Source organism: Antedon mediterranea, chromosome 5 (assembly GCF_964355755.1).
Source record: "Antedon mediterranea chromosome 5, ecAntMedi1.1, whole genome shotgun sequence".
Taxonomy (NCBI): Eukaryota; Metazoa; Echinodermata; class Crinoidea; order Comatulida; family Antedonidae; genus Antedon; species Antedon mediterranea.
Genome location: NC_092674.1, coordinates 19,370,001 through 19,384,266, shown reverse-complemented (window position 1 = coordinate 19,384,266; position 14,266 = coordinate 19,370,001). Strand labels below are relative to the sequence as shown.

The 14,266-nt window shown below is 32.1% G+C and overlaps 1 protein-coding gene across 1 annotated transcript in view; it reads left to right on the top strand.

The window, feature by feature from the left end:
• Nucleotides 1–10,013: 10,013 nt before the first annotated feature.
• Nucleotides 10,014–14,266, top strand: part of LOC140049776 (uncharacterized) — a 28,640-nt gene continuing 24,387 nt past the window's right edge. Inside the window, exons 1-6 of the mRNA XM_072094724.1 lie at nt 10,014–10,207; nt 10,814–10,885; nt 11,372–11,431; nt 12,611–12,682; nt 13,052–13,111; nt 13,272–13,340. Coding sequence (XP_071950825.1) covers nt 10,014–10,207; nt 10,814–10,885; nt 11,372–11,431; nt 12,611–12,682; nt 13,052–13,111; nt 13,272–13,340 — 527 coding nt within the window. The remainder of the gene's footprint in view (nt 10,208–10,813; nt 10,886–11,371; nt 11,432–12,610; nt 12,683–13,051; nt 13,112–13,271; nt 13,341–14,266) is intronic.

Genomic DNA, 14,266 nt, shown 5'->3' with positions numbered 1-14,266 from the left:
CATAATGTAACCCCCGAAGCCCCTCTTGTCCATGGAATTTTATGAAGTAGTGCTCCTCCATCTAAGACGTGCTGAATTTGATCAGGAGGTTCTGGAGCAACCTCGATTGCTGTTGACCACAAACTATCAGCTAAACTAGCTTTATTTGCAGACCTCATCATATCTGGTGATTCAAACAATCTAAATATATCTGATACATTATCGCATCTTGTGCCGGCAGTTACAAGTCGTTGAAATAGAAGTAAAGGATCTACATTGACCACATCATCTTTTATCTTCAATGCACTTTTAGAGTTCATTGTAATGGATTGGCTCTTTTTCCGAAATGTGTAGTCGGCGACCTTTTGGTTTGTCATTGATTGCACAATTTGTTGACCTACACAGGGCCGTAGCCAGGATCTGTCAAGGGGGGGTTCGGACACTAAGTATTTGGGTCACTGTCCCACTGTCACTGTGTTTCCCTTGTGGCCCGGGCAACAGCCTTAATTTCATACTAAATGTTGTTTCTGCCACTGAATTGAAATTGAGTTCCATTTCATCGTATACCATCCGGACACGGAACTTGATAGGCTTAGTCATAAAGTAGTTACAGAGTTGCAGGGCATTTTATCATTGTTGAATGTTTTGATATTAGCCTAATTGTTAACGACCTTCACAACCAAAATATTTCTTTGTAATAAAATCTATTTTAAATGGAACGCTACAAAAATAATCCTCTGCTTTATCAGAGCATGCATACCTAATAACCAGACAAGAACGTGTCTTTATTACATTTTACTATCAATCTATTTTCAAGTCACGCAATCCATTTTTCAACAATATAGTAGTATAATAACATTTTGATTGAATAGTGAGGGATTAGTTACAGTTTGACTTTGAATAAACAATTGGTAATTTACTGAAAATCCAAAATGAACTTGTGTTATAATACAAAAAAAAAATATTCAATCAAAGAAACGCTCTACTACACATGAGAAATAGATGTCGGTCGATAAACTTCTGACGACGACTAAAACAAGACAATCAGCTAAATGTTAGTAATTTTATTTCATCTCTGGCTTGTTACATTTTTCATGACACATTACCGGACTTCCCCCTCCTCTCGCAATGAACGACAGTACAGATCCTCCCTATCTAGGCTCGTGTATGTAGAATACTACTACGTTATTCACAAATTACGCACGCATAGCAGTGTTACTAGAACCATCACATATTACCTCTAATGGATCAATCATTCACACATGATTTAAAAAATTCATCGACAAACGAAATATAGCCTATATTCATTCCTTTTAAATATTAGGCATATTGCCAAGGCTAATAATCGATTTGTCCATAATTATTGCGTTTTGCCGGGGGTTTTCCATAATCTAAGGCCAATTTTTAGGCCAAATCATAATTGTGCGTATAGTGTTGTATTTCCGATGCGTGTAGTACCCTATTTATCTTCATTTCCGTACGTTCGTCGTAAATAGGCCGAATTTCCGTAGTAATTTATATAGACGTTCCAAAATTTGAACCGTGTTATACCGGTAACAGAGCAAAGTTTGCTTCTTTCTGCAAATTTCCTATCATTATTTTCTTTGTTTTATTTGGAGTGTGGTTTAAAACAACACTTTTGTAAAGTTTATAGTGGATAAATGAAAATGAATTTTTGGAAAATGTGGTTTTAACATCTGACTTTATTTAGCATTTTTAAATGAATTAAAATTCCAAATTATACAATTTAACCTTTTGCTCAATATATTTATAGCAACTGCTTCATATTTTTTGTACAACTTTTTAAAATTATTAATTGATAATTAATTTACATTAATTGAGTACAGTTATTAGAATGTATTACCGTACCAAAAGTACCTTAATCGGAGACTTCCCCGCGACGTTTGCATTGAACGAAAAAAAATTATCATAAATTTACGTGCGAGGGTACTATTTGCGGCCATCTAGGGGTGTCATTTAACAATTTGCTTGCTCAAATACTCAGTGTCTACAGCCCTGGAGTCTTTGGGCAACCCTCTTCTTAAAATAGTCCTGCCACCGCCCCTGATAGCTCTATCTATATTTATTTACAGCAATTTGTTGAGGAAACTAAATATATCAATGTAAATAGGTGGTATTGATACAGTTGAGTAGGCCTACGTATCGGCTGGTGGTCTATAAAAAAATAATAATCGAATGCCATAGGCCTAATGTAAACTACAGTACATGATACCATAGATATTATAGTGTAATATATTAAATTCACTATAATCCTCTATGATGATGATACACTATACTTCATAGCCACACATAAATATTATAGGTAACCGCAGCGTTCCATTTTTTGATGTACGTCGGAAGGCTATATACTTTATGCATGCTGACTGCCAGTGATCGAAACAATAGGTACGCGGTTGTCTAGCGGTGTTCTTTGTACGATTCGTTCGTGCCCAAGCTCGCGTCAATATCATGTTACATCCTGGGACCAAAAATTCGTATTATTTATCAGGTGAAAATCGGCAACCAATTCATTTGTTTAACAATAAGGTATGATTTATTCACGAACGAGTTTACACATTTTTCAATTTACAAACAACCTTTTGTATTGTGGGGCACGTATTTGGAGGATTTTCAGAGATGAGGGTGTGGTGAGGTATTGTGGATGTCGGGGATAGGGGTTTGCAGTCGGTTAAGGGGGGGGGGGGGGGGGTCGCTGTAAAGGGGGGTTCGCCCGAACCATAACCGCCCCCCCCCCTGGCGCTACGGGCCTGCTACATGCTTGGCATTGTCACAGTCTACATTGATATGTGCCGTCACTCCAGTTGCAATGTTTGTCAGTGATTTTGTACTGTCTGTATTGAATGGATTTCGCTGTGTCAGATACCTTGATATGTCTTGTACATCACTGAGGTCCTTCATCTTTCTGGCATATGTTGTTTCTTTATGTTGTTCACTGGTAGTATACAACACGTTAGTGAACTCTTGCATTAAATGATTGATCTTGGCGCAGACTGGAGTTGAAAGGACCCAGACAAGTCGTTGAATTTCTGTTAATCCTCGCCCTCTTGTTAGACCTCCTCTTGTTTTTATGCTACGCATAAGACACTGTTCTATGGCAAGATCAGTTGATATTCCAGCCCAACGTCTGTCAGATCGCCGCACTTATTATTTGGTCAAATTTAAAATGTTATACTCGAGTCCCGAGATTTATTCATGACACGACTAGAAAATGTTAACGGTCAAAATAATGATTTTCGGTTATATTGTACATTTGCATTTGTTTTCATTAGAGTAAATATAAACAAATATACTGGTATAATAGGTCAAAGGTCAAAAACATAGTTTCTATCCATTTAAAAAAAAAACTTTTTCATTAGGCCTATAGTGAATATAATATATATATATAGTCTTCTGAATCTTTTGACACAAAATTGACGAAGTTGTGCTTAGTGGTTACTGAGATATAAAAAATGTAGTTACTGAGAAATCTAAAATAATGAATATGTGTCAAAGGTCAAAATAATGACTTTCGGTCATTTTACACGAATCTTTTCCATTAGAACTAATATAAACATTGACCTTATGAGTAGTTTGACGCAAATAACGCTCATCTACGCCCACTGGTTACTAAGATACGAATATACGAACATATACAATAAATAGGTCAAAGGTCAAAAACATGCTTTCCTGTAATTTTTGGTAAAAAGGTTTCATTAGAGTACATATAAATATGGGTCTTCTGAATAGTTTGACACCAAAATTAACATGCTACGCCTAGTAGTTTTCAAAATAGAAAAATGTGTAATTTGACCCCTATGACCTTAAAACCCCTTAAAAAGTATGTTCCACTGAACCGATTTTGGTAGATTTTGGAAATGATCTTCCCAGATGCTTATAGAATCAAATAAAAAAGGTTTGGAAACTATTGCAATTTTTTTTGGGTTACGCCCTTTTTTGTCATAGATTGACTGGACTATTTGTTGAGTTTCCGGGTTCAATGCATGGGTTATGTGTTCTAGTAATATTTGCTGCTCTTTTAATGCAAATACCATTAGTACGCAGCCAAAAGACATTAAGGAAACGTCAACACAAAGTGCGTAACCTCGTGATTGTTTTGTGTTGTTATCTTAACGTTTAACGACCTTAACCATTGTCTGTGCCATGGTATAATACAATGTAGGACTTGATTGTAGAAAATTAAATGCATTCAAACAAATAAAAAGAAAGTAAAACAAAATTATTGGTTGGTTACAATTGGATTTATTACATAAGGAAACATACACAACAACAGCGAGTGCATGTAGTTCCGTGATTTGGTTGTTTAGCAGAGATGTTTACAGTTTAAAGGAATGAATTCTGAAATCTGATGACGATCTTTTTAAGTCTAAAATAAACAATTAAAAAGCATATATAACTTATTTTAAAAACATGCTAAGCATGTTTCACAGCTGTATATTATTTAAAGTAGTATTGTAACAAACTACCAATAACACATACCCTCTAAAGAGCCCAGGCAGCGATAAATGAATTAATGTAACGTTAATATATTAGCCGACTCATTTATCAACATTTGAAACAAAACATCATTGCTTTTTTATGCACCGTTCGCCTGTTAATAAGTTGAAACAACTGTTTCACAGACGATACGCTCGTTCATGAGTTCAAACAATAATTATTTCGACCATCCAGTAAAATATAAAGCAATGGGAAGTGTTTCTGGTTTTAGTGTTTATATAGGATTAGCAACGTCAGGATATGTAGTCCTCCGTGAGCAAGCTATAAGATGTTCTTTGTGCTCACGGAAAACATTCATCAACTGGTTACACGCCCAACTGCATGCGTTAGTTTATCTCTATTTGGTATAAATCAAATTAATTCCACATTTATTTCGACCAAAATCAGTAAGCATCAACATTGTATTATGTACATTTACCCAAAAAAAAAAAAAAAATCATTTGGCCGAAGGACGATATAGAGTTTATAGTTGCCCCTGCTCACAGGCATATGCAAAAATTGCATAAGTATATACACCCATAAAAACAATTTAACAATTAATTACATAAAAACAAGAACAAAAATAAATACAAAGTATTCTCGTTAATAAATAATATGTTTTATTTTGCAAATGAACTATTAAACGTTGCTTTAGAAAGGGATACTCATATGATCTACCCAGCTGAGGTTTTGATTAATGTATGTATTATTATCTTTATAATGAAGTGAAAAGGACCTTGGGGTAAGAAAAGAGGTAATTTCCCTCTCCAAATTTGAAATGAACTATTAAACGTTGCTTTAGAAAGGGATACAATTTTCATATGATCTACCCAGCTGAGGTTTTAAATAATGTATGCATTATTATCATCATAATGAAGTGAAAAGGACCTTGTGGTAAGAAAAGAGGTAATTTCCCTCTCCAAATTTGAAATGAACTATTAAACGTTGCTTTAGAAAGGGATACATTTTTCATATGATCTACCCGGCTGAGGTTTTGAATAATATATGCATTATTATCATCATAATGAAGTGAAAAGGACCTTGGGGTAAGAAAAGAGGTAATTTCCCTCTCCAAATTTGAAATGAACTATTAAACGTTGCTTTAGAAAGGGATACATTTTTAATATGATCTACCCAGCTGAGGTTTTGAATAAAGTATGCATTATTATCATCATAATGAAGTGAAAAGGACCTTGTGGTAAGAAAAGAGGTAATTTCCCTCTCCAAATTTGAAATGAACTTTTAAACAATTTAAGAACAGAAAATTTCAGAAGCAGGGAAGAAAATTACATTTGCTATCATTTAAATGTAATTGTACCATAACATGTTTTTCAGACAATCTGCAAACTCACTTTCGCCAACATTGTAGTTTATACAGACAAGCTTATGTGACACTGAGTTTATCTGTAGATTCAATGTCCAACACTACAGTAACATGTCGTATACTGTGAAATGGTATGCGGAAGGAAATAATAGACACAGCTTTGCATTTCCAGCGGTTCATGTTAATTCGGTAACATTGGGCACACAACAGCTGAAAAGCGTATTTGGTTCTGGCAGTACAATGGTAAGGAGCAACAAACTTATTAAAAACAACAACAACACCAACATAACATTTTTTTTTATCAAAACGATGTTAAATTTATAGACATAATTGAGATAATAATCAATCATAAATATAACTTAAATACATACAAAATGAATATTTCGATTAATATTAACAATTATTATATTCAAATTAAATTTAAAACAGAGATCTGCTCGATGTTTCTTTAGTTTTTTCAACCCAAATCCGAGCACAACGAGACTTTATTTAGGTTTTCCAAAGCAATTCGGTAAAATTATAACCATGGACACATTTGCTGAACTATTACTAGTAAAACGTCCCCTTACCCTATTAGTGCAACTTTCTTATCAGAACAACCTTTCCATCAGGAACAACTTCCTTCCTAAGGACAACTACCCCAACAACTTCCAATAATAAAACTAGGATTCGTTTAGAGGTTCTTTTATTTTTTTGTTTCAGATAACATGTACTTTAGCAGCCTAGTACATCAACACGGATGGCACTGCAATGAGTGAACCGTCTGTAGTGAGTAAAAGTAACGCCATCGCAATGAATGTTCCTAGTAATGATAGTAAGAAGTATTAATCAAGACGTTCCAATAGAATTTGTTTGGAATTGTCGTGTTTAAAAAACGACATTTTCATACTTACCTTATTAGTGGAAATAAGAAACTTTTCTTGGCTATCCTTGTGATCAAGATATGTTCCTTTGCGCAAATGTTTTCTATTTAAGTGTTATTTTGATATGTATGTACAGTATTTTAATTGACCTTGATTGCTTAAAGATGTATTGTCATCTGAAAAAAAAAATGTTAAATTGCTTTTGTTGAATATGCCATTTTAATGTTACATGATAATTATCCACTTTGAACAAAAATTTAATCGAAAAAATGTATTACCTAAAAAAACTGTAATTTAAATTTTTTTTTAATGGTCAAATTGGCTGGCAGTCAACTGAGCCAATGGGTTTTTTACGGAAGGGATTAACTTTATTTATTAAAACAACAAATATTCAAAGTCTAATTTAATTAATCTTCATTTTTCATGTTTTAGAGGACAATTGACCTTTAACCTTAGGCTTTTTTACACCTAGTGCATAGGTCATCAACTACACGTCTCCATCTCACACGGTTCTGGGCAATTCCTTCCACCTCTGTCCAGTTATAGCCAGCTTCCTTCACCTCCTTATCCTGTTCCCTCCTCCATGTGTTCCTTGGGCGTCCTCTTTTTTGTTTTCATTGGAGATTCCATGTTAGGGTATGCCTAGTTATGTTGTGTTTTGGTTTCCTTAGTGTGTGACCAATCCATTTCCATTTTCTTCTGCCAATTTTAATTTCCACTGGCTCTTGTCCAGTCCTAACCCTGAGATCCTCATTTCTTATTTTTTCTGGCCACCATATTCTGAGAATCCTTCTCAGACATTAGAGGACAATACATCTTTAATAAAGAAACTGAAAATACGCTTACTCATCCCTTCACGATGGCCAAAGCTAATACCAATATTATTACATAGTTACGTTTATAATAAGTTTGCTTGTGATATCTAATGCCCCTGGAAGAATAGCATTGATTTGTTGGTTTTTCTATATACACGTGTAGTGTTCTTCTATGTAAACTGAGCTTTCCACAATATTATAAAAATATATTACACAGAATGAAGATTTCAATCTGAAGCAAAATGTCTTTAAAGATAACACTTTAAGCTTTTCATTGAACAGATTATCTGTTTTTAAAAATGTTGGCATTATTTTGAATATTACGCAAACAGGCACCTTTTTAAATGAATTCCGTACACATTTTTAATGGATAAAACAATGTGAAATAAAGAAAGTAATAGACACATGTTTTCAATGACAAAAAGCACTTACTTGAATAATACTAGTTTAATTACTGCTTTAACCTTATACACAGAATAAAGGATTTAATTGCATTATACTAACTTTGTGTGTTTGTTTTGAAATATATCTTTTAATCACACTTTGATCTCATTTTAAACATGCCATCTTTGCAGGTCAAATGTTTACAATGTTTGTTACTCCGCTCTACTTTACTGACGAAAAAGAAACATATTGAAAATCAGCCCGAGAAGAAAAACCACATTTTATGTAAACAAAAGAACATACCGTAGATAAGTACCTATTCGATAAGAAAAAACATGTTGCCTAATATTCCATCTCATCATTTCTCTATAATATTGTAACAAAGATGGTATTTTCATTGGTTATTTTTATGAATAAATTAATATTTGTATTCATTTTATTTAGTACAGTAAAAATCATCTTCACCGTAGCATATTAAGCTCTTTCCCTATGAAATTCACGCAGCATGTTCAGAATATATTGGAAAGTCGTCGTGCAACGTCGTCTGGGATTTAAGGAGAAAATTAGATGTAATTAAAAAGCTATGAAACCAATGGTAATTAACTGTTTATAGCATAATTTAAGTTCAGTTTGCAATAAAATATATAATAAAATACATAACATAAAAAGAAATCGAAATTTAAACTAATATATAATATACAGATAATTATGTGTTTAAAAATATCCAAATAAAAATGCCCTTCCATAAAATATAGTACGCCCTCATTCGTCATATTTTAATAGTACATTTTTTGTTAGGATACGAACCCATACTCTTTTCTATCGCAAGTGGCAACAAATATTTGTCTAATTTGTATCCATTGTTTTAATCATGGACAATAATTTTTATATACTCGAACACATTGCTACAATTCTAGTATACCATCATGATAGATTTTAGCGACATGAAATCACGAAGAAACGATCGGTGTGTAAAACTGGCCAAAAAAAATAGGTTAATAATATGGAACCACTTTAACTCATATCAGAAACAGACTTTCGGTACGAAAAACTGCTGTTTCGAAAGAGAATTTTTAAAATTTTATATGCATAAAATATTAATAATAAATAATCAAATAAGTCATGTTTTAGGCTATCTTTTGCTCCAAATGCTATTCATATTTTTAACTCACGATTTAAGAGAAGTTTTTAATTCCGATGCCTTCACTATTAATACCTGTGCAGTATATTATAAATATTTTTGTGTAATTTGTTTTATAAGTATTTTAAATATGTTATATAATGATCTTTTTATATTTATATTCTTGCCAAGGAAGACAATTTTTTTCTATATATCTATCTAAAACAGTCAATGATGCTATGTTTCAAATGTTCATGAACTACATAATTTTTTTATAAATGAGTCGGCTAATATATTAACGTTATGTTAATTCATTTATTTCTGCCTGGGCTAACTATTCTTTAGATGGCTTGTGCTATGGGTAGTTTGTTACAATACTGCTTTAAACAATATACTTAGGTAAAGCTGTGAAACATTTTTAGCATGTTTTTAAAAAAAGTTATGTATTCTGTTTAATTGTTTATTTTAGACAGCACTGACCTAAAAAGATCGTCATCAGAATTCAGAATTCATTTAAAATGTAAACATCTCTGCTAAACAAAGAAATCACGTAAATACATGCACTCTCGTTTGTTGTTTATGTTTCCTTATTTAGTCATTCCATGATTTTGAAACCAACCAATAATTTTTATTTGTTAGTTTAATCAAGTCCTACATTGTATTATACTACGGCACAATCAATGGTTAGGATCGTTAAACGTTAAGATAACAATAGATTGAACTAAAAACGAGGTTACGCACTTTGTGCTGATGTTTTCTTAATGTCTGTTGGCTGCGTACTAATGGTATTTGTATTAAAAGAGCAGCCAATATTTCTAGAAAACATAACACATGCATTGAACCCGGAAATATGTTTGTATTGGTGACAATGAATAGTTTCACAACTTTTCTATAAACAAACACAAATAAAACCTTAAATAGTTGGATTTTATTGGTTCATATAATACAGCATTGTCCTTTGTAAGTTTCTCACAATCTATAACTGCCGTAGAGGCAGTCTAAATTTGCATTTACCTGCACAAATGTTGAAGATGATGTCTCATGATTTATTGACTTTGCTCTTGTTGTGTTTGTTTGTGAATTCTTCTAAATGTGTTGAGGTTGCATGTAGTAATGATACTAATGTGAAGGCAGTTTGTGAATGTACAGAAAGAACACGAAGAGTGAATTGTACAAACCGTGGACTCAATGAATGGCCGGTTGGAATTCCTGTAAATACACTGGTGCTGTAAGTTTAGATTTTTAAATTAATATTGAATTTTATAAATCTCGTAATTTAACAAAAAGTAAGTAAATAAAACTTAATCCCATGTAATTCAGCTTATTCACCAATAACATATTTAAAAATTAGTACAAATATAAACTTTGTAATATATTAAATATGTAATTTTGTAATAAAGTTTTCCCTGGCCTAACTATGTACGGTACATGTTATGTGAGATGCAATATTGTAGTTAGGGTAGGTTTTAATTCAGGTGGTAATTTCCCGGATACAGTAGTCCTAATTTCATCTACAATATAGCGCATGCGCATACTTCCGTCAAGAACTTAACTTTGTAGAACACAATTTTATTTATTGTTTTTTTTTAATATAAGCCAACATTGAAAACGTATTGAGAGAATCGCATATAAATATTTAGCTAACCAAAAACTCATTATTAGAACATTTTGGAAAAAAAGATGGTACGTACATCGATGTTAAAACATTCGACAACATGTATTTCTCTAATGTTTGGTGCTTTTACATTAGTTTATAGTTGATTATTGGTAATAATAACGGATTTTAAATAAACTAGTAGTTTTAACATAAAATAACATAATTACGTGTTTATAGTTACTTTAGTGATAACAACCTGAAGAAAATCGACACCAATGCTTTGTTAGAGCTACAGGAACTTATTTCAATGTAAGGTTTCAAAATTAATTGTTATTGTTTTGAGTTATTTTATCTAGTTTTGCTCCTTTTGAATACGTCTAATTTATCAATGATACATATTTTATTATTGGTATCTGTGTCCATAACTCAGGATATAATTTACAGAAAGAAAGAACATAATTATTGTTAACAATGCTAAAAACGACACTCTCACAAACTGGATTGAAGAGTGAAATTCCCTGATTGACACCGTGTTTTTGTTGGTCATCCTTACTCATTCATCATCCATGGGAAAAGAATATGTCATCGCATACAATGGTACCTTGTCTGATTTTACGTTCCCGGACTTTAGAGATGGTTAGCAACATTTTTCACATAATTATCATGACGCTGTATAGTCATTATGTTGAAATACTTCCCATTAAAATAGACTATTGCACACATTGCACAAACACGTATGCGCTTATTTCAAAGAAAATAAAATAATTTACCAATTAATTTACTTAATGTTTACAGAAACCTTGCTAATAATTCACTTACAAGCCTACCAAAGTTTCCAATGACAATCACTTCACTGTAAGTACTATAGCATACCATCCAACTACTAACTGTACATTTATTAAAATCATGATCTTTTTTTTTAAATTATTTTGATCACTAGTCAGAGTAGTAAAGGTTTATTTTATTCCTTACTTAAACCAAAAATTAGTATTGCAAAAAAGTCTTCAAATTTGAGAAAAAAGATATATTTTTCATTGAAAGCACCGATAAAAAAGCGACCGATTTGTGAAAAAAAGTTGTCAAAAAAGCACACATCACTTGAGCAACATAAAATAAATATTTTGCTCTTGATTTTAGCTCATCATGCCTTACGTGATAAATGTTATCCATGAATTATGAATATGTAAAATACAGATAAGTCAACCTTTGAAAAAAAACATGCGAGTAATAATATGTGGAATTGTGAATTTTAAATAACCGATTATCGGTACTATATCTAAGTCCAGTATTGTAATGAAGACACGTTTCACACATTTTAAACATTTTCAAATATCTTTATTTCACTATGAATGATCAGAATGTTCGCAATCTGTAAACAATAATAGTATAAACAAATGTATAAATCTATAGTCTAAAACTATGCAATTATAGATTTCTGCGGTTTGACGTCACAACGATAGATGGCGCTGCATACAATTACCAAAAAAATCGTTCAACGCTACTATGTTGATAAACTGTATAGATCTGTATTTCTATCAAATTAAATTATGATTGATTTTTTTTACTTAAACTGTAGTTGAACAATAAAAAGATTATTAAAAACAAATATTTAGTGATCTTTTGAAATTTTAGTTTGTTTTTATTACGTTTTAAAATTGATTTTTTAAAACTTAAACTGTAGTTGAACAATAAAAAGATTATTAAAAACAAATATTTAGTGATCTTTTGAAATTTTAGTTTGTTTTTATTAAGTTACTTCAATCAGCCTATTTCAACAATTGGTAACCTTGGAGTCATTCAGGCAGGTTGAACGCCTTTTTTGGTTGGCTACCGTCGTGTCGTCAGCACCGCAGAACTCTATATAAAGGCTTCCTAAAGTAAACTAAGCGACTTGCGGTTTAGGAGGAGATAGAGGAACACATTTTGGATTAGTGCTATTACAATATAGATTGTGATTGATGCTAGGTTAATTAGTAGGCTAGCCGCCGATTCAATTTAAACTAGAGGTTTGTTTTTAACATAATTTTTTTACAGCAATATAGGCTATAACAACCTGAAGAAAATCGACGACGATGCTTTGTTAGATTTACATAAACTTACATCCATGTAAGGTTTAAACTTATATTATTTCAGATATGACTAATAAAGTAGCAGTAATGATAACTAAAATATTTTAATATAAATAACCCATTATTTAAGATTTGACAAAAAGTAAGGTAATATTATCGCCAACAATGCTAATAACAACTCACAGCCTATATTTTCTATCTGGTGTTCCGTCAAGGAAGTGGGAGAATAAAACTCTAACTATTAATTTCCTGGTAACGTGTACATCCGAAACTTACCAAAGTGAAATGCAATGTGAACACACCTGAGTGTAAGTTAACCCATAACGAAATTATTAGGGTGAATCATTACACCAACATTTATACGCTAGTTTGTGTTTGTTTTTAATTTTGTTTTTGTTTTTGATAGAAACCTTAATAATAATTTACTTACTAGTTTACCAAGATTTCCAAAGACAATCTTATCAGTGTAAGTACTATTTCTAAAATATCTCCTTGTCGTATCGTATTCGGTATTAGGGCTTTCGTCATGAAAATATTGTTTTCGCTTGTTTATTATTGGAAATAACACTACTTTTTATTTGAAATAATCGGACATACATTTTGTTGAATTTTTTTTTATTTCCTAGATATGCAATGAATAACATGTTGACAGAAGTATCAACATGTTTTAATGACCTTCCACTTCTCCGTACTGTGTAAGTTTATCATCCATTTAAGAATCGATTTCTCAATTGTTTCTAAAATATATATTTTTATATGCCTGCATTAAAAAAAGATGTGTTGGTATTGTGCCAAAATATATATCGTTGTACATTGATTATTAACTTAATAATAAAGGTGTAATTACTATTTATAAACCAACGGAACTAGATAAATATAAAGTAGAATTATACAATCATGTGGTAAAACGGTACACTATGACTGAATTTGGCAAATTGCTATATACATACATGTTGTAGACGAAGCTGAAGTGTATTTAGTCGTACACGTGTCTTTCCATGTCGTCTAACGTAACAGAACGCATGTTCAGAGCAGTTTAATCTCTCAAAAACCCTATTGGAAAAATATGAATATCAAAAGGTTTTGGGTGACTAGCCAATGTGGCTATTCAACCAGATCGTATGCACCATCATAGTGTCAAGTGTACGCGCATCATGTAGGCTTCTTCATAGACTGTAAATTTAGCTCAAGTTTTATATGTATGAAACGCCAAAATTTACTTTAGTTTTCGGGTTGCCATGCTTCTGCCCCATATGCGGCGTGCCCCAAAATGTGCAAAAAATAAATAATAAATACAGAAACACAGTATAGAACCTATACTTGATAGTGGGTTTCAAGGTTGTGAAGATGGGAATTTGCCTGTTTATAATGTTTCCTGTAAACAAACTACTGTGATGGATATTATTAGGAATGAGAGACAGGAATGTTGGCAATAATGCCAGACAATGCTGGCTCTCATGTTTGTGTTTTTAGAAAATATATTAGGTGTTGAGAATACTGCTCACTCGATAGTTATTGCAGTTGGCCCATTCGTTCTCGAAACTAAATGAGAATGTTTAATTGTTGACAAAAAAGTATTGGAAAAAAGGAAATCGACACAACTTTTCAATGGGAATTTGCC